Genomic DNA, 20,449 nt, shown 5'->3' with positions numbered 1-20,449 from the left:
CCCATAGGAAAAAACACTTAAGGTAATAGGCACACAGCTTATGCTTAATGAGTGTTGAATAAAATTTTTTTCCTTCTTAAACTGGTTGTTTCTGTTTTCTCCCTTGGTATACTATCTTTTTAGGTTGAATGGGCTCTTTGGTTTGCTGAAATTAAGTAAATTGCCTAAAGGCTGGTCTTCTCTGGAACCTTCACATTCAGCTGCTGCTTTGGAATAATTGTATTGAAATTGTCTCCCTCCTACTCTCAAGCTTCTGCAGTTCCATTGTCCTCTATTATTAGGTTGTCTTGGTTGCCTTTATAGCTGTTCACTTGGTTTCTGATTAAAACCCCATGACACCAACAAAAAAAGAAACCTGAATCATTAAAGTTAATATAATTTCATTTTGAAGCTTCTGAAAACACTTAAATTCATCGGCTAGCTCCTTTTCCAACCTCAGCTTAATTGTACTCTCCCTCATCAGGACTTTCCTTAATGTCCAACTTCTAGTGTCCCCCCAATAAATATATATACTAATATATATATCCTATTATCTTGTGTAAAAGTTGATGTCATATATATGTCCCCCAATAATTGTATATATATAGACACACACACACATCCTATCAACTTGTGTAAAAGCAGATATATGACATCTGCTTTTACACAAGTTGATTCCTCAAGGAATGTAATGTTCTTGACTGAAGGGCCTCTCACATTTTTGTCTTTGTATACTCTCACCTGGGCTAGTACCTGGTGCTTAATAAATGCTAGTGGTAGATTGGATACATTGGAGCAGGACATAGAATATGACATATAGCAAACCATAAGTAATCATATACTATGGATAGATCAAAAATAGATTTAATGATAAAATCTTTAGAAAATTCTCTTAGCTACAAGGATGCACAGATTAATTTCAGAATTCAGGGTCATATGTTGTTTCCTGATAGTAACCAATTTTTCAGTAAATCTCTAAGTTCTGGGAAAGTTGCTGAAGCAGTTTGACCCTTAAGCTTTTAAAATGTCTTCAAAGTCAGAGTGGCCCAGGTGGCTTGTATGCGATTGGCTGATTGATCTATTAAGGAAAATTACACTAATTTTCCCCAACCCAACAGTTTAAAGGTTTATAATGTAAGAAGCAATTTTCCCCATGATTAGCTTTGAACTCCACGATTTTTGGTAACTTTATTTAAATTGGTATTTTAGTTGTTGAGGTTATATGGAATCTAGTTTAACCTCTCCATAGGGAATCTATACAACATATTTAACACGTATCACATTATGTAAATTATGTACTCAGAAAAAAATATATACTTTATGTCAGGCACAAATGGACAGTTAATAAATGCTTTTTGATTAGAGGAACAAGTTTGTTTCAACAATAGTTTAGGAATGTTATGTTTTCAAAGATTGAGAAAAAAACAATACAATAATATTAAGCTGGTATAAACTGATAGGGTGGAAAGTTTTTAGACCTCTAGACTAGACTCCTCATTTTACAGATGAAGAAACTGAGGCTTAGATTTTATCAAAATCACAGAACTAGTCAAAGGAATATTGTAACAACATAGAATGCAGTAATATTTATAACTATAGTCCAATTATGATTCAGTTTGAGAGATTCTTGGCAGATTCCCTTATGCAAAAATATCTTATTCAGCAGTCAAGGTACCTGAAATTTCACCATTCTCTTTCTTTTTTTGATCTTAAGGAATCTAGCTCTCCAAGAGTATAATTTTAAAATGGCAGCATACTAATACCTAGGGGGAAATCACACCTAGTAAAACCAAGAATACCAATATATATGACATTTTAGAGGAGAATATGACAAGTAGTTTGGACAAAGCTTTGAATCAGTGGGATATATATAATAGGTGACTAGGAAGAGAAACGAACAGGATGTCAGGAAAATCAGAGACAGGAATCAAAGAAACTTTTCTAAGCAGGAGATAAAAGGAGAAAGATTCAGAGACAGAAACAGAGAAACTGGAAAGAGAAACAAAGAGATAAACAGAGGCAGAATCTCTTATAGCTGTGATGCATTGTTCCTTCTTAAGTTACAGAGTTGATTGCTTAGGGGTAGAGGTATGGGCAAGAAAATGTGTCACCTTGGGGCAAAATTTTGGCAGAGTTCTGGAGATTTGAAGATCCCAGGTAGTATTCCATATGTGCCTGTGTTGTATGTGTTTCTGGGGACTCTTGTATACCAAGTTGTCAACCCTCTTGGTCTTGGACACAGAAGAAACTTGACTCTATAGTAGATGATGTTACAAGATCAAGGACAGATATGTCCTGAATAGTGACTTCTGTGTCCTTGTCTCTACTCTGGGCTATGTCTGAGCCAGAGGCTGTGAAGGAGGATCAGGAATCTGGAGCTTGAAGGGACCTCAGAGGCAATGTAGCTCAACCCCTCATTATTCTTCTGAGGATGATCCAAGCAGGTTTTATGATTTGCTTAACTTACTCAGATAGTTAAGTATCAGAGATGGAATTTAACCCAGGTAGGGAGTACCAAAGAAAAACTTTATAAAAACAAAAAATAAAACAAAACAATTTTACCTTGGACAAGTGCTGACATTTTGTTTACGGTTTGGATATGGAAGCCTCCCCAAATACAACCATATATAAAACATGATATCTGTATAACTACTTATCTATTGTAACAACTCAGTATAACACCCTGTGTGTGTTAATCATGTTCTAAGTATACTTTGCAGACATTAAATCACTAGGATTGTGTAATGCTAATGTGGTATTTGCACTTTGAACAAAGTCCTGAAATAAATATTTGAGTAATTGCCAGTAAATGACTCACTGTATCCTTAGAAAAATTAGTTTACTTTCCCTCAGAGAGGCTAGGAAGCATGATCCCAATTCCTATGCATAAACACACTTCAGAAGTCTGTACAGAGCCCTTTTTCAGTCTCTTTCTACTCTATCACTGGGTGACCTCATAAACACCTATGTTCCCAACTATTGTCTCTAATTTAGACAATTCCCAGATCTGTATATTTAGCTCCAATCTTATTCTTAAACTCTAATCCCACATCATTAATTCCTAATTAGATACTTCTAATTAATAGTCCCACGTTGTTGTGGTGTTGTTCAGTTGTTTCAGTTTTGTCCAACTCTTAGTGAACTCATTTACAATTTTCTTGGCAAAGATACTGAAGTGGTTGGCCATTTTGTTCTCCAGCTCATTTGTGACTTTCCCTGCTCACAAAGAACACAAGCACCCAAGGTCATACTTGAACATGGGAAGATAATTCTTTCTGACTCCAATAGTGGTGCTCTATCCATGTGCCATCTAGATGCTCCAGAAGTTCTAGAAATATCTCAAATGAAAAATTATCTCAAATAAAATTCTTTTATCTTTCTCCAAAACCCTCTCTTAGTACTAACTTCCCTCCATATATTAAGGATAACACCAACCTTCTAATTACCAAAGTTCACACCTTAGTCATCTTCAAATCATTATTCTTCTTCACCTTTTACCTCCACTTTTCAAATATTGATTCAACATCTCCAATATGTCTTTCATCGTTCCATCAAATATTCTATCAGTACCCCCTCTCTGTACTCTGGTCTCTGGTCTTCAAATCTTCCTTATTTCCTCTTTCTAATTTATCTGTAACCAGTGATATTGTTAAAGCACAGATCCAGTCATGTCTCTCCCTTGCTCTCTTAATTCCATTGTCTCTCTTACCATCAGAATGAACTCTGCTTCATCTCTAAGATCCTTAATGATCTGACTTCAATCCATATATCAAAGATTATTTCATATTATTTACCTGTAAGGGTTTTTTTTTTCAAATCGACTTACTTGCTATTCCATTTACACAATGATCTTTGATCTCTGTGCCTTTGCACAAGTTGTCACTTAAGCCTGGAAGTCATTCCTTCCCCATGCCTGCTGTTTCAAATGCTTAGTTAGGATCCTTTAAAGTTTAACTCCAAAGTTTAGCTCCTAAAGGAAACCTATCTTAATCCAATTACTAGTCTTCTTGCCACAGAAAATATTTTGTACTTTTTTTCTAAAATTATATTTATCTACTAGTGTATTCTTCCCATTGAATGTCAGTTCCTTGCAGGCAGTGCTTATTTTGTATTTGGCATAGACTAAACATTTAGTAAATACTTGTTGAATCAAATTAAAAGAGTGCTCCATTTATAGACAGAGTAAGTTTTGAGTCTGGCTCTGCGACTTACCATTAGTGTCACCTTGGGCAAGTCACTTAATCTCTCTAGTCCTCAGTTCTGTAATCTATGAAATGAAGAGATTGGACTCAAGGTATTTCAGGTCCCTTCTAGTTCTAAATCTATGAGTCTAGTCTTCCATTATAGTCCTATAAAGTATGGCCTAAAGCATTCCTCCATATACCAGATGCTCTCACATTTCATCCCTGGTAGTTTATACCCCTTGGCAGCTAGATAACATCACATATAGAGTGCTGGGCCTATAATAAGAATCTAGTATCAGACACTTGCTGCCTGTGTGACCCTGGGTAAGTCACTGAACTCTGTTTGCTTTAGTTTCTTCATCTGTCAAATAAACTGTAGAAGGAAATATTAAACCACTACAATTTCTCTGCCAAGAAAACTTCAAATAGGGTAATGATGAGTCAGACACGATTGAACAACCACAACAACAATGACAACAACAAGATCACAGCCCCTTTCCCTTGTCTAAACTTTAAACTGATCTTCTGGGATAAATCAATTTTAGATTGGTTCTAACCAGTCATTCAATTTCTAGTATATTCAAATCTTTCAAAAGTCCATAGATATGCATTTGGGTAAAGGGGAGCTACAAAGTGAGAGGCAAGCTTTTGTTTATAATATGTATTTGGGGGTTTATATATGTTGAGGCAGTTAGGCGGCTTGGGGAATAAACCACTGAACCTGAAGTCAGGAAGACAAGTTCAAATATACCATCAGGCATTTGCCAACTATGTGACCCTGGGTCAGTCACAGTTTCTTCATCTGTAAAATGAGGATAGAAACATTAACTTGCCAAGAGTCCTGTGAAAAATCAAATGTGATCATGTTTAAATTGCTTAGCGAAATGCCCAATATGTACAAGGTAGTTAATAAATTGAATTCTTGTTTCTTTTCTTTATACCCATACATGATGGGCAGTCACAAAATGCCACTGACAGTGAATGAGTAGGGAAGTCACTTCAGAACATTCAGAGTTTGACAGTCACTGTGATACTGCTTTGGATATATTATTTTTCCCTTCTAGGTATTCAAACAGTCTTCATATATATCTGATTAATATTTGCTACATCCCTGTAGACAGGTAGAGATGGAGACATTCCCAATTTATAGTTTAAGAAACTGGGATAAAAATTGATAGGAGAACTTCCCCAAAGTTAATGTGACACTGTCACTCTTTCAACTATATGCTCTATTCATTTGACTATAATTTCTTGCATAATTTTAAGTTATTGTTTATTACATATGAATGATTCAGAGTGAGGAAATAAAGTACCAAAAGGAATACTCCATTAAGATGTAATTTCTACTTTTGACTTTTTTTAACTTGACTCTTTTTCTTTCTCTATCCATAAATTGTGAATAATTTTCTCTTAGGTTAGTAATGTTTTTATATCTCAAAAATATGATAGCACATATCATTATAAGGATTTACCTATTTTGGATAAAAATTCAAACGATGAAATAATTATCTCACAGCCTTTCATAGCTAGTCATATTTTATCTGTCTTTCAGTTTAATAAAATGCAATTTCCTCACAGAGGTGGCATGAGGCTTAGTTAATGTTGACTAAGATTTTAAATCCTTAAAATAAAAAAAATGGTTGTAGTTAGTACTTTTTATTATTTTTTATTATATTAAAATATTTAAAGGAGTGGGTTTTTCAATTACATTTTAAGTTTTTTTCCCCCCAATTTGATACTATCCTGACCTATTTAAATGCTTAAAATATCCTTGGACTTTGACATGTGTCCTTTTTTGGAAATAAAATGAAAATATTATTTTGGACAAGAATAAAGTGCTAAGATAGTTTCACAGTGAGTATTTGCTGGAGGATCTTGCTGTGCAGAGTTAGATCCTGTCCCTCCCTGGGTAGCATTTATTAGACTCACACTGAGAGAGGAGCTGACTCTTGCTGCTAAACTGAAGGCTGAAGATATCAACTTCAGGCTTTCCTACAGTCACAGTTAGTGCAGTGGCTGAGAAATGGGATTTTGGTCTTAGGAATGCATGACTCAGGTTTGTAATAGAATGTGGCACAGTTTGGTCTATATGGCTGATAGAATTTCATGCTCTAACCAGACTTCCTTCATTTGTTTCATTATGAAAGCATTGAAGTTCTTGAGGCAGAAAATTCAGGTTGTAAAGCCTCACAAGTTTTGTCTGAAGAGAAATTTTTATGTCAGCATGGCTTAGATCTTCACTTTTTGGCTTCCTTACTCTATGTTTTAATAATAATGGCTTATAAAGATGATAGCAACTCTGTAAATAAGAAACTAATTTTTTTTTCCCTCAGTGAACTCAAAATATGTTAAAACTGAGGATGAATTAATAACTTAAAATCTTGGAAGCATATGCACATTATGTCTCTGGGAGGGCAAAGAAAAACAAATAGAAAAAGAAAAATACACTGTCAAATTACTCTTTCCAGTATTCACATCTTTAATAAAGACATAATCATAGTCATTTAAGATGTGATGTTATTCCTTTTCAGATGTCTTGAAAAGGAAATGTGCTGTCAAGAGTTGACAATATATTTGAACTGTTCTACCATGTTCCTTTTGAAAAATTCCTTTCTTTGAGCTACTGTTAGTCTTTCTCATTTTTTAAGATTCCCTGAGGATGACAGTGACCATTTCTGTTAATTACAACTGATGTGTTTTTCCTTGTCTAAAATGTAGGTTCTGGGTTCTATACTATCCCTCTGAGAACACTATAAATGAAAAGAAGATACTCTGTCTGCAACTATCTCAGAGAAAGTGGATTTGCTTTCAGTTAGGACAGTAGCCCCTTTTTATATTTTTAACTCTTTAGGCAGCCTTTTATGGATAGATAATTAGAATAAGCATGTATTAAATCCCCTGCTCCATGCAAAGTATCGTGTTAACCTCTTTGCAAATGTTATCACATTTGATTTTATAGTTTTACAATAAGAATTTACTGAATTAACTGTCACAGGTGGCAGATTTTATTTTTCCTCTTCAACTAATAAGAATAGTACTTAACTACAACCATTTTTAATACAAATTGAAATATTTTAAAACCAATGACAATATTTGCTAATTCCCTTCTTTTAAAGGTCCATCTCAATGATGATGATTTTAAAGGGACTCTAATATTTATAAATACAGTTTTGCTCCTTGAAATATAAGGTTCTTATCCTCAAGTGAAAATAAGCCTGTAATGAATTCTTCCTGGCTAGACTGAGTTATTCTGCAGTCATTTCAGGATTATTCTTTTCTGATTTAATTTAAGAGACACTTCTTAATGTTGAAGTGGAAGACATGATATTTATGCCGTTTCGATTTAGAGGATTTGACTATCAAACATATATTTCTACAAAAATCACAACAATAAGGTTTAGAATAGTCTTAATTTTTCCTTAATTTCTTTCTCTTTTGTTTCTATTTTAGGAAACAGCCTTTAAGAGCTGGAAAATGAAAGCTCCAATTCCACACTTGATTCTCTTATATGCTACATTCACTCAGAGTTTGAAGGTTGTGACTAAAAGAGGTTCGGGTAAGTCAGTTTATATTACCACCACCACACTGGGAGCATTCCACACTGGGAATTACATAAGAATCATACTGATGGAGATGATGGTAAATGTTCATGATGATGACAATGGTGATATTCTTGTACAGAGATCTTTTTTTTTTTCTGAGAATGTGGAAATAAAGACTAAAATTCCCCTCTTATGAAGTTTGTCTCTAATTCAAGAAAACTTTAAAAAAGCATGGAATGTGCTACTTGGAGCTCAGGGCAAAATAATTTGTCAATATGATTTCATTGTAGTATCATAGTATAAAGGAAACTTTTTATGGATGATGTTTATAATAGTATATTTTATATCTCTAAAACAGATTCTTGGACATAATACTTGTTTTTTAAAAGCATTTATATTTGATGTAATTTTATTTGAGGTAATAAAATATTGATATTTTAAAATATCTATCTTGACTTTTGAGAATCATTTTAATTATCAGTACTTTCTGGGACAGATTTGTTTCAAAATTTTAGTATTCAATTTATATATGAATTAAGAATTAGAAAGATAACTAAAACTAAACAAAAAATATTGTGAGAAATAATACCACATATAAGATAATAAGTAGTTAGACATATATTAATATACAGAGTATGAAAAGGTTTGGTATTTAATGTAAAAATTTTAAATTTAATGAAAATATTTAGGGAAATACTTCCTTATTGATAAATAGATTAATTATTTTGAAATAATCAAACATAGCACATTACTTTTAGTGGAAGTATCAGAAACATTAGTAAAGTTATGTTCAAAAATTGCTAAGTAGATGATCATTCTGAGTTAGGAATCCATGTAGGGCCAAATGATAACTTGTGATATATTTGTTATTATTTGAAACTATAAAGTTTTATTTCCTCTCATATTTCCTGGAAGTACTGTAAATAATTATATTTACTTCCCTAATAAATATGGTGGGCTATAGAGAGACTCTTTAACTGGAACCAATACTGATAGAAAATTACTGGGCTCCTGAAAAGTAATGAGTATAATTCTAAAGCTTTTTTGTAACATTAATTTAATCTATATGTGTAGGAGTCTTTTAAGTTTTGTTTTTTCACACAAGAAATTTATTAAATTGAAAATAATTGATTCTAAGTAAAAATTTGATTGGCATATCTTACAGGCTTTCTTGGGTGTATGTAAGAAGGAGAGTTTTAATCCTAACAAATTTTCTGGGTTTCAATTGAGTATTCTATTGACATGCAGGAGGATATATATAGAATTTTAAAATTAAATTGTTAAGCATAAATGTCCAAATGAAAATCAAGCCTCCATGGGGAACTGATTATTTGACGTAAACTTGGATTTTTCAAAACTTTTATTAATCTGTGTAGTATTTTAGTGTAAGACTGAGAAACATATAGTTGGAGCTAATTAAATACCATTGTACAATGGAAGAGTTTTCACTTTGGATTGAAAGAAACTGCATCTGAATTCTGACTCTCTTACTTCTTTCTTTTATGTCCTTAACCAGGTAACTTAAACTCTCTTGACTTCAATTATTCATCTGCAAAGTTAGGACATAGAACTAGATGGTCTTCATGGCTCCTTCCAGTACTCAGTGTCTGGTCTTTATAACTAGAAATGTGGAGAATTTTACTTTAGCTATTTATTTCTCATGTATAGACCTTAGAGAGGTCAATGACCTATTAGAAATTCAAATTTTACTTTAACTATTAAGACAAGATTATGGGAAGAGAGTTTATAACTAATATCCTGGATCTGATGAAAGTTTCTCAGTTTTATGCAATTTGATGCAGTTTTGTTTTCTCCAATGTAAGAAAATGTATAACAGACATATTTAATAATCTTTGGAATTAGCAATATGATGCATAACATGCGTGGTTATATTTACAATTTGTTCCATTTTAATTTTGTGTTTGGGACAGCATCTTTAGATATATGTTACTATCTTTTTTGGAAATTAGAAGTTGGAGAAGTTATATTGTTATTTTCAGTTAAAGAGGGTATACTTTTAATTCTATTAAAATGAGAACCCTAAGGAGCTGATGAAATTATACTCCATATGGAGGGAGAGGACCTGGTGTTCAAACCTCTTTGTTGTCTCTAGGCCTCATTTTATCAAAAGGCATTCAAGCTTTAAATCAATGAATCCACAGTTTCCCTTTTTTAATCTTATTCATTTCCCCCACTTCCTAATTACCTTGTCTTTAGAAAAGTAGCTGGATAGTTGAGTAGAAGAGAATCCCTACTGATCAAGAGGCAATAGGAGTATTTAAATTACCTGGTTAAGGACACAAAAGAAAGAGGGTAAGAGAGTCAGAATTCAGATACATGCTCATTCAATCCAAAGTTAACACTCTTCCTTTGTACAATGATATCCTTTAATTAGTTACAGCTAAGTATTTCTCAATCTTATCAATCAATAAAGTCTCCACTTTGGGAATAATGATACTATCTTCCTTCTATGGACAACTTGAAAAAGTCAGTCACACACACAAAAATAAAACAAAACATTAACAAAAAAGTATGATCAATCATCAAGCAAAAACTACCACTACAATGACAGAACAACAACTCTTTAAGATGTATGGTATGACTTTTCGATTCTGGAGACTGTAAAAGGACTCATTATCTTACTTTCTCTCCCACCATTTGGTACAGTCTTTGATGTTCTAACCTTAAAGTTGTAGCTATTCTAGACCCATATAATGAAACATAATTCAAAACCACATGATATTTATTAGTTATATGTCTGTTAGTAATATTATGGTATTTTATTTAATCATGATTACTGGAATCTTCATCTTAAATATTTTTAGTAACAAAGATTACTTTAATTGTGATGAAGTGCACCTTTTAAGTTTGCACCAATTAAAAGTTTGTTGATTTGATATTGTCATGATAAAATTTCTAGAAGAATAATGGTTTTGCTTTAGATTTTTAACATATGGTCACTTCATAGACAATAAGAATTAGATATTTGTTATTCATTAACAGTTCTAATTTGAAACAATAGGAGATCTCTGTACACATGTTGGGGATGCAGCTTTTTTTGTCACATTGGATTACTCCCCCGTTGCCATTAATTTAAGAAACAAATTAGAAATGTAATAGAGCAGTTATAGTTTTTATGGTCTTGATGGAGGTATTAAAAAAAGAAAAAATCATGAAGTTTTCAAAAACGCTTCAGAAATCCATATATTTGTGGATTGCAGCAGGTATTATTACTATTCTTGGACTGAGTATGATTTTAAAAATAAACACTGATGGAAACATTTTCAGTCTTTGTTACTAAATAGACTTTGTCATCTGACAATTGTAATTTATCTTTTGTGATTTTGTAAGGAACATTTAAGAAAAAGCAAAGATGACCCCACAAGTATGGAAAGAAATGTAATCATTATTTGTAGGATGTTCTGATAGATTCAGATATTAAAAAAATAAATTTTTGGTAAATATGTGTGTCTTTAAAAACAGTGTAGATGCACATATTTTTAAAAGGTCTTATAGCATTTTACAATTTCTTAAAAGATATTAATATAATTTGTATCATATCATCTTCAATTCTGAATATATTCTTCCCAATTCCCTTCTCAGTCAAGGAATCAATAATTATTTATTGTGCAGCCCTATGAGCACACAAAAAATTTAAAGGCATTCACTGCTCCCAAAGATCTAACAGTCTAATATGGGAGACAACATGCAAAAAACTGTGTACAAACAAGATACATACAGGATCAATTAGAGATAATAAACAGAGGGAAGACATTAGCTTAATCCCCTTAATGGGGATGGGATTAAATCTTCCCGGAGGAGGTTTAATTTTTGCTAAGGCTTGATGGAATCCTAGTACTCAAACAGGCAGAGATGATTGAGAGAATTCCAACCCTGAGAAAAAAAATCTACAAAGTGGGAGATGGAGGGTCCTGTATAAGGAACAGCAAATGTCACTTAATTACAGAATACAGACTGTGATTTAAGGTGAAAAAAACTTGAAAGGTAGGAGGTGACCAGATTATAAAGGGTATTGAATGCAAAATGGAGCATTTTTATTTATTTCTGTCAGTAAGATTTGGAATTGATTAGATAGGGAGAGGAGTGGGGCAGGTAGTATAGGACAAGGAAAGGCCAACCAAAAGTATATGAGGTTATGAGGGCTTGCATCATAGTGATGACAGAGTCAAAGTAGAAAAGAGTTTATTTATGAGAGATATTATGAAGGAAAAATTAATAAGACATAAGAATAGACTGAATAAAAGGGTGCCCCAAAAGAGTGAGGAATTGAGGATGAAACTGAAGTTACGAATCTAAGAGACTGGACTGGTGGTATTACATATGATAGTAATAGGTTGGTTTGGAAGAAGAGAAAATTGAAAGGGAAGATAAATTCAACTTTGGTCATTTTGAGTTTAAGATGTCTACAAAATATCCAGTTCAAGATGTCCATTAAGATTTTGACTGGAGGTCAGAAGAGACCTTAGAGCTGGTTTAATAGACTTGAAAATCATCAAACAATAGATTATAATTAAAACTCTCCGGGCTAATGAGATCACTAAGTAGAAATAATATAGAGTAAGAAGAGAAAAAAAGCCCAGGACAAAGCCCTGGGGGGAACCTATAATTATCAAGGGTGTCCTAGATGAAGATCCAGGAAAGGCTATTTCCAGAAACCTGAAAAGAAGAGAATATTGAAGAAAAGATCAATAGCGATAGTAATATTGTCAAAGATTATATAGAGACTAAAGAGGATATGGATTGAGGGAAAAAAACCATTAGATTTGGCATTTAAGAGATCATTAGGAAATTTGAAGTGAAGACTTTCAAGAGAGTAAAAGAAAATGGAGACATGGATTTATAATCAGTCTTTTCAAGGAGTACTCAAGCCACAAAAAGGGAGGAGACATGGGATGATAGCTTGTAGACATGGATGGTTTAAATGATGGCTATTTCAGGAGATGTGAAAATTTGTAGGTAATACAGAAATAACCAGTAGACAATTAGACCTAAGTGAGAGGATGGTAATAGTAGGGTGTTTATATCCAAGAGAGAAAGGCACCATGTGCATGTAAAAGTGTTTGGCTTAAAAAAAAGGTCCACTGCTTCATATGAGGAGTGGTGGAAGAGAGAATTACAGAAGGCATCACATTAATGGGGAATGTGAAAGGAAGAACTTGGTGAATGGTCTCAATTTTTTTTCAGGAAAATATGAGGCAAGATTTCATAAAATGTGAGAAGATGAAAGCCTATGGAATTTGGGGAGATATGAGTAAGTTTGGGAAAGCTACAGTATTCATCTGGTTAGTAAGGGAGGTTTAAAAGGATTAGAAATCCAGTTGCCAAAATTTAAAACAAATGTATAAACCAAAAGTATTTCATGACTTTTTTTCCCAGCTTTGCTCAAGAGCATGTGAGTAGGAACAAAGACAACAGATGGTGGAAATCAACCAGGGCAAAAACTTTTTAGGACAATACTAACAATATAATAAAAGTGCATATTATTTTAGTAATATGGTTAGTTAAGGTATCAAGATGAGCAAAGGAGTAGAGTACAGCTAGTATAGTAAGGACAACTTAAAAGATAACAGAGGTTTCAAGGATTTGGAGGTCATGGTGAGGATAAAGAAGAGTTTCAGTTGTGAGGCACAGAAAGAGGTTTAATAATAATCAGTTGTAATAAGGAATTTTCAGTGTTTGTGGAATATTTATGAGTAATAGCACGATCAGGGTATTATTATATTTGTGTGTAGCTGAGAAAAGTTTGAGAAATAGGTCAAATGAAATGAGTAAATTTGAGGAACTGAGAAGTTAGGATGTTAGAAAGAATATCTCTATGTATGTTGATGTACCCTTTGCTGAGTACAAGATATGAGTAGGAGAGAAAGACTATAAGTCAGGGATTGAATTCCAAGACTTTTGATTGTGATTTATTGAATGCACATAAAGGAAAAAAAAAACCTTCCTTTTTAGCAAAGAAAAAGAAAAATGTCAAAAAAAATAGTTTGGCAAAATAAGGAACACATCAAATGAACTTAAACAATGTTGCAAAATTATAATCCCTGACCTTGGCAAAGAAAGAAAATTAAAGGAAGATATGTTTAAAAATATGTAAGTGAATATATTCTAATTTCCAGTTTTTATTGTATCTACATAGGAAGGTTCCTTATTTTAGGTGCTCACATTCAGATATTTGCCTTAGTCAGGTATTTAATTAGCACTTTATTTGAAAGATTGAAAATACATGTTTATTGGGGAATATAAAAGAATGTTGCTGTTGGATGTAAGAAGTAAAAGAACAATACAATAAGGACTACATTAATGTAAAACTGAAATAATACTAAATGATAGTTGGAATCAAATTAATTGCAATGACTAAACTTGTATACTGAGAAGGAATAGTGAAACTTTCTTTCTTGACTATCTCTCCACCATGCCTTCTATGTATAATTCTCCCCTAAATAATCTTGAACTTGACTCCTAGGTCCTCCTTCCTCCCTCTTCTCCTTCCCCATAGGTAAGCTTTGGTCTTATCTGGCTCAGAACCAAGCCATAGATCCATTTCCTATACTCTGGATATTGTCTTCATTCCCCCTCCCCCACCTCTTCCACCACAACCCTGGATTACTTCCATGAGTTCCCTTAAACATTATCTTTTACAGAACCAGGTTTTCATGCCACTTTCTGGTCATTTACACATCCATACTGCCATGTAAAGACCTTTTTTACATATATTTGAAGCTCTCTTTATGTGCTGTCTTTATGTAAGCTCCTTGAAGGCAATAACTATCTTATTTTCTTGGACTATCTTGTTCACTTGTATTGAATCAGTTACATGTAAATTTATGAGAGATTCTCTCTATCTCTAAAATATTACATAAAATTTCAGACATCTACTTTCTCCACTGATTTTGTTTTTTTACAAAAAATATCAGATTTAATCATATAGAGCCATTGTTGGGGATAAATGTATATCTGTTAATGAAAATTATGTAAAAAAGTAAAAGATATCAATAAAACTTAAAAATCCATATTTGGAGATTGATTCTACTATTCTACTATTGATTCTACTACATGAAGTCATTGTGTTCTATAAACATCTATAAACATCTATTACCTGATTTTTGGTCTATTCTTGGCCTTTAGTATCTGAATAATTAATAAAAAAATGAAATAATTAAAAACAAGATTGCATGCAACATGGTTAGGGGAAAGGTGACCAACACAACAATACAGTGTAGAGGTGTTGGATTTGTATACAAAGAATCTAGAATCAGATTCCTGATTTCCTTATTCTTAAACCCCAGATGAATCAGCAAATTACATAATTTCTCTGACTCAGAATCAGAGAAATTATCATTACAATGAGATAGTTGCACTAAAGGAGCCAGAGCTGATTCACTTTAGCTTTAAATCTATGATACAATGTTAAAGTTACAAAAAGCTAACACAAATAGACAAATACTTTGTTTTCTTGACTTTTTTTAAATTTAGAGAATACCCATTGATGAGACCTGTATTTTGAGATAGACATATTGCTAGGATTTTATCCCAACCATGGAGATTGTATTCTATATATTCTATATATTCTATATATTCATCATGACTTTTGAATTTTTTATGTTTATGTTTTCCTCATGTTATATTTTGGTTTTTGTTTTTCTAGTCAGATCAAGCTTCTCACAATTTTAGGTGTATTCTTTGATGACTGGTAGGCAATTGACAAATATTCTGCTCTCTGTGGAAAAACATTTATTTAGAAAGGGGTTAAGGAGAAAAGTAAATCCCTTGGGATGGAATATAAGAAAAAGTTCTTTCATTCCTTATCAGTATTCTTTATAATTGTTAGAGGATTTCTTTCTCCTAGGAAGTTTGGCTTAGAAATAGAAATCTAGAATGTAGCCATGGATATGTCCACAATAGTTGGGAGATGCTTTTCTCCTCATTGGATGTCAGTTTCATTTTTTATGGATATATAGACTATAAATCTAAATGACAGCTCTCTGTGACAAAAATATTGTATGTGAATACAAAAGAAGACTGGTAGAAACTCTTATTAATTTTTTAAAAGACCAGTTCTATAGATATGAAGTTTAAGATACAATACTCTTTTCAAGGGAATTGTTTATCATATGAAGAATAATGCCAACATTATAATTTTCATATCAATTACCCATATTTCATATGTTTTAGTAGTGCCATTTCTTTTATATTCACCTAATAATTTTGGTCAGTGACAATTCCTGATTCTCTATTGTATTTTTTGATGGATATCTGTGAAGAGTGTGTGATGATGCCTCAGAATACAACAGTGGTGAATAAATAAAGGCAAATTAGAGGCATTCAAAGAAATGTATCATTTAAAATGAGGAGGAAATGATATATAATATGGTTAAGGAAAGCAGGAAGGAAAGCTATAGACCCTAAATATGCAGTTACTGAGAATCATTAACTAGATAGATGAAGGGAAATTTTATTTTTACCAGTCCATACAGATTTCATTTTATTTAGAAATATAATTCAAATACCCAAAAGATAAGTGTCTAAAATTTCTTAGACTAGAATTTTGTTATATTGAAAACATAAAAACATATAAAGTATATTGAAGACACACATTAAAAAAGTAAATCATGTCATTTTTTTGTTCTGTTAGGATTTGAAAAGTAAGGCTTATTGCAGGAATATATGAATTTTAAAAAGATTTTAATGGAGACAATATAACTAAAATTTTTGTTGTTACTGAACAATATTTCTTAAAAATATGTCAAATGTGATATTCAAATAAAAGTTTTATGCATCTTAATTAAGGACATTGATAAAAGGGAATAATAATAATAATAATAATAATTTATTACATTGTGTATAATTTTATATAGTATATAATTATATATAATTAAAATTTTATATTAATTACAATTATTATAATACTTAGCTTTTTGACATTTGAATAAGGATGGTCAAAATGTACCTCAAAGGTTACTGTTTAAGGTGATTAATAAGTTTATATTTTCATTCTATATTGCTGCTATTTACAGATTTTCTTTTAACTAGAAATGTGGTGCTACTCTGTTAAGAAAGTGAAATTAAACTGAACAAAACTGAGGAAATCTTAAAGAAATATTTTCATTACATGCCAAAATGATTTATGTACATGAATTCCCTTGAAGGTTACCAGGAGATGAATTTAATTCTTTGTGTTTAAGAGACAAATAAGTCCCTTAATCTCCACCTTTTATTACATTGCTGTGTATAAACTCTCCATTTGAGAAATGTACCAAAATGAATGAAGCTTTTTGTTTTGTTTTTTCAAACTTTCTTTAGGGATAGTTAAAAATTCTAAGCTCATAGAATTTTACTTCTTTATTAGTTTAATTTTAAAGTATGGAAAAATCTTCATTTAATCCTGTTAGGAAAACATTTTGTTGCATCTACTATTCTTCAGTTAATTTAATATGCCTTAATACTTAGAGAAAGTTTTATGATAGTGATATGTCAGCTGTTTTATAGTCATGAAAGCAGACATGTACAGTAATATTCCATAACTTTTCATTTGCGTTGAGACATTTGAATAGAGTACTAAGAGCCCTAGCTGGGATAAAAGGAAAATGAATGCCCCCCTCTTTTCTCTCATTTCCATTATTTTTAAGGGATCTCTACTTCAATCTCAAGTACAACAGAAGATATTTTTACATAAATTTTCACTATAGAAATATATTTTATTGTACAAATTTCCACAAGAATAAACTAATATACATATATGTATATATTAAATATATTTTACAAAATTAGTATACATGGGTAGTCTCTACTATAAATATAGGTTTATAACTTAATCTTGGATTTCTTTCCTGAATGGAAATATATTTTATTCATGGATGATATATTTTTGACTGTAGTAAACTACATTGACACTTCTTCTGTTGAGTTATAGTTGAACTATTAGACTATTGACCTTTCTTCCCAATGGCTCTTCTATAAGAGTTGTACAAATAATGTAAGATAGTAAATGACCACAATATCCTTTGTGTATGCCTTTCATATTCTTGCTTTGCTACAGGTTTGGTGTAGATCAATATTTAAGACTCAATTCAAGCTCTACCTTCTACATGAGATGTTTCCTGATTCTTTTCAGCTCCTAGGGCCATCACATCACCCTCAGAAAAAAAAAAAAACCAAAACTTCTCTTTTACCTGTTTTGAATAAATCTATATGTACTTGTTATCTTCCCTAATTAGATATTAGGTCCTTGAGGGCAAAGATTATTTTGTTTTTTTTTTGTTTTGTTTTTTCTTTATCATCTTTCTCAAACCCCACCTAACCTTGGATATTAGAAAACCTAAGTTTTACACCTTCTTTTTTCCCAATAACTACTGGAGAGGCTGTCTAGTGAAACTCCTACCATTATTATTATTATTTTAATGCTGTGATTGCATGTGAATGATTCAGATGTGGTCACGTATCTATAGACATAAATTATTAATGTGCTAAGTTTTATCAAGAGATGAACAGGGTGGCTAGGTAGTACAGTGAATAAAGCACCCGCCCTAGAGTCAGGAGTACCTGGGTTCAAATCTGGTCTCAGACACTTAACAATTACCTAGCTGTGTAGCCTTGGGCAAGCCACTTAACCCCATTTGCCTTGCAAAAACCTTAAAAAAAAAGAAATGATTAGTATAACAAGGATCTTTGAATTATTTTTCAAGTTTCAGTGATTATTTTAACTGATTGAATGATCTATTCTGCTACTCTCTGTTTAGGTAATTTACTAGTTAGGAACCTTCTAATTTCTCAAAAACTGTTCCAGACTCAGAATGCTTTCCTGTTTCAAGTTGAGATAAAAGATGTTCCCAATTTAGACTTTAGCAAAACTGGCATAAGTTAAATAATCTAATCTCAATCTCTCTCTCTCTCTCTCTCTCTCTCTCTCTCTCTCTCTCTCTCTCCCCTCTCTCTTTCTTGTTTCTCTCTCCTTCTCTTCCTCTCTTTCATTCTTCCTTATTCTAAATAGCAAAGGAATTCAAGAAAGTACTCAAATGTCATGTCCTGAAGACCAGAGCCTAAATACCATAAATAATATGAACATTCAATAATATGAGCAATAATATGCCACATCATTTTACTTGTATGACACAACAGAAAAAAAAGTCCCTAAAGGACAAATTTAGAACAGGAAATTTCAACTAAGTATGCTCCAAGGTTTAATCCATGGAAGAAATAGAATGAGTAGAGAAGCAATAAACAGATTAGAGAATAAAGTTTCAGAATTTAATTAGAAGGGAAGAGAATCAATGAAGAGAAAAAAGTAAAGAAAAAAACTTAGAAAAAATGTATAAAACAATACTAAGAATTGTAATCTCTTGGGAAGAGGATAGGAAAAAGAATTTGGAATAAACAATTTTAACTAAAATGAGAAAAAGGGGAAGAAAAGAGAAAAAAGTATGGGAATACATAATTAATAACTAGGAATAGGGACTTAGTTTCCATAGCACTGAGAAGTCTAATTTGAGGAAGTTTCCTCTCTTAATGTGTGTCAACAGCTCAAGTACACTGATAAGTTAAGTGTCATAGTGGGGTCACTGAGCTAATGTAAGTGAGAGGTAGAATTTGAACCTGTCATCTTGGCTTCAAGGGTTCAAGCTTAGTTTTCTATCTATAAAATATTCCTACCTCTTAAAATTGAATAAATAAAAGAAAGATAAAAAATTCAACACTTTAAGTGAAAACTTAAAATCCTTGGAAAATGCTGATGAATGGAATAGAGATGTGACAAGAATAGAGTTTGTAACTATATGATTTGATCAAATAGTTTGAACAAAACTAATTTTAGGGAGAAAGTACTGACATCAAGGGGAAACAACATATTAAAATAAAATATTAGAAAAATTTAAAGATGCACTAGAAAAAAGCGCAAACCTGACTTAACTTTAATTTGAATCAATTAAACAGTCCAATAAAATGAGAGGCAGAATAGATAAGAAAACAAAGCTCTACAATCTTTTGTATATAAGAAACTTCTAAAAAGCAGTCACAGAAACAAACTGAATCATTATTAAAAGAAAAAATCAAGAGCTGTTTCTGCATTGTCACACAAAGAAAAAAATGAAAACAATATAGAGATGAACAAAAAAGTTATATTTAAATAAGCTACAAATAATAAATCAATATCAATTTAAATATAAATATACCAAATGACTCACAATGTATATTCAAAAAGAAAATGTTAACTAAATTATAAAAAGATATAAAGAGCAAGATAACAATAGAGGGAGACTTTAATACACCTCATTCAGAACTGGACAAATGTAACAGAAAGATAAACAAAAAGAAAATGTATAATTGAACAAACTTTTTAGAGAATTTAGAGCTAAAATATTTATATCACCTTTTGAATGAAATAACCAAAAACACATATGTTTATCAGAATCACATGGAAGCTTTTTTTAACCTAAATTAGGTCAGGTCACAGAGTAATTATAAATACTTAAAAATGCTTAAGTAATAAACATTCTTTTAAAAATCACAATATTAGAAAATTAACAATAAATAAATAAAGTTGCATGATCAAGTTATATAGATAAGAATGAAGATTTAATAGTGAAATTGTAAACAATGAGTTTATGAAGGAATAACTCATAGAAACAATAGCTTTGTGAAAGCAATAATGACACAATAAGCCGAAATTGCTAATATACTACTAATGCAGTTCCCAATGGAAAAATTGTTTCCCTACAAACACAATTTAAC

The 20,449-nt window shown here is 31.8% G+C and overlaps 1 protein-coding gene across 1 annotated transcript in view; it reads left to right on the top strand.

Moving 5' to 3' along the window:
• IL1RAPL1 (interleukin 1 receptor accessory protein like 1) overlaps positions 1 to 20,449 on the top strand; it is a 1,500,378-nt gene that overhangs the window by 223,247 nt on the left and 1,256,682 nt on the right. Inside the window, exon 2 of the mRNA XM_074214222.1 lies at positions 7,614 to 7,719. Coding sequence (XP_074070323.1) covers positions 7,638 to 7,719 — 82 coding nt within the window. The 5' untranslated portion in view covers positions 7,614 to 7,637. The remainder of the gene's footprint in view (positions 1 to 7,613; positions 7,720 to 20,449) is intronic.

This window comes from Macrotis lagotis, chromosome 1 (assembly GCF_037893015.1).
Source record: "Macrotis lagotis isolate mMagLag1 chromosome 1, bilby.v1.9.chrom.fasta, whole genome shotgun sequence".
In the NCBI taxonomy this organism is placed as follows: Eukaryota; Metazoa; Chordata; class Mammalia; order Peramelemorphia; family Peramelidae; genus Macrotis; species Macrotis lagotis.
Note: the sequence above shows the minus strand (reverse complement) of the source record. Positions and strands in the feature narration are given on the sequence as shown.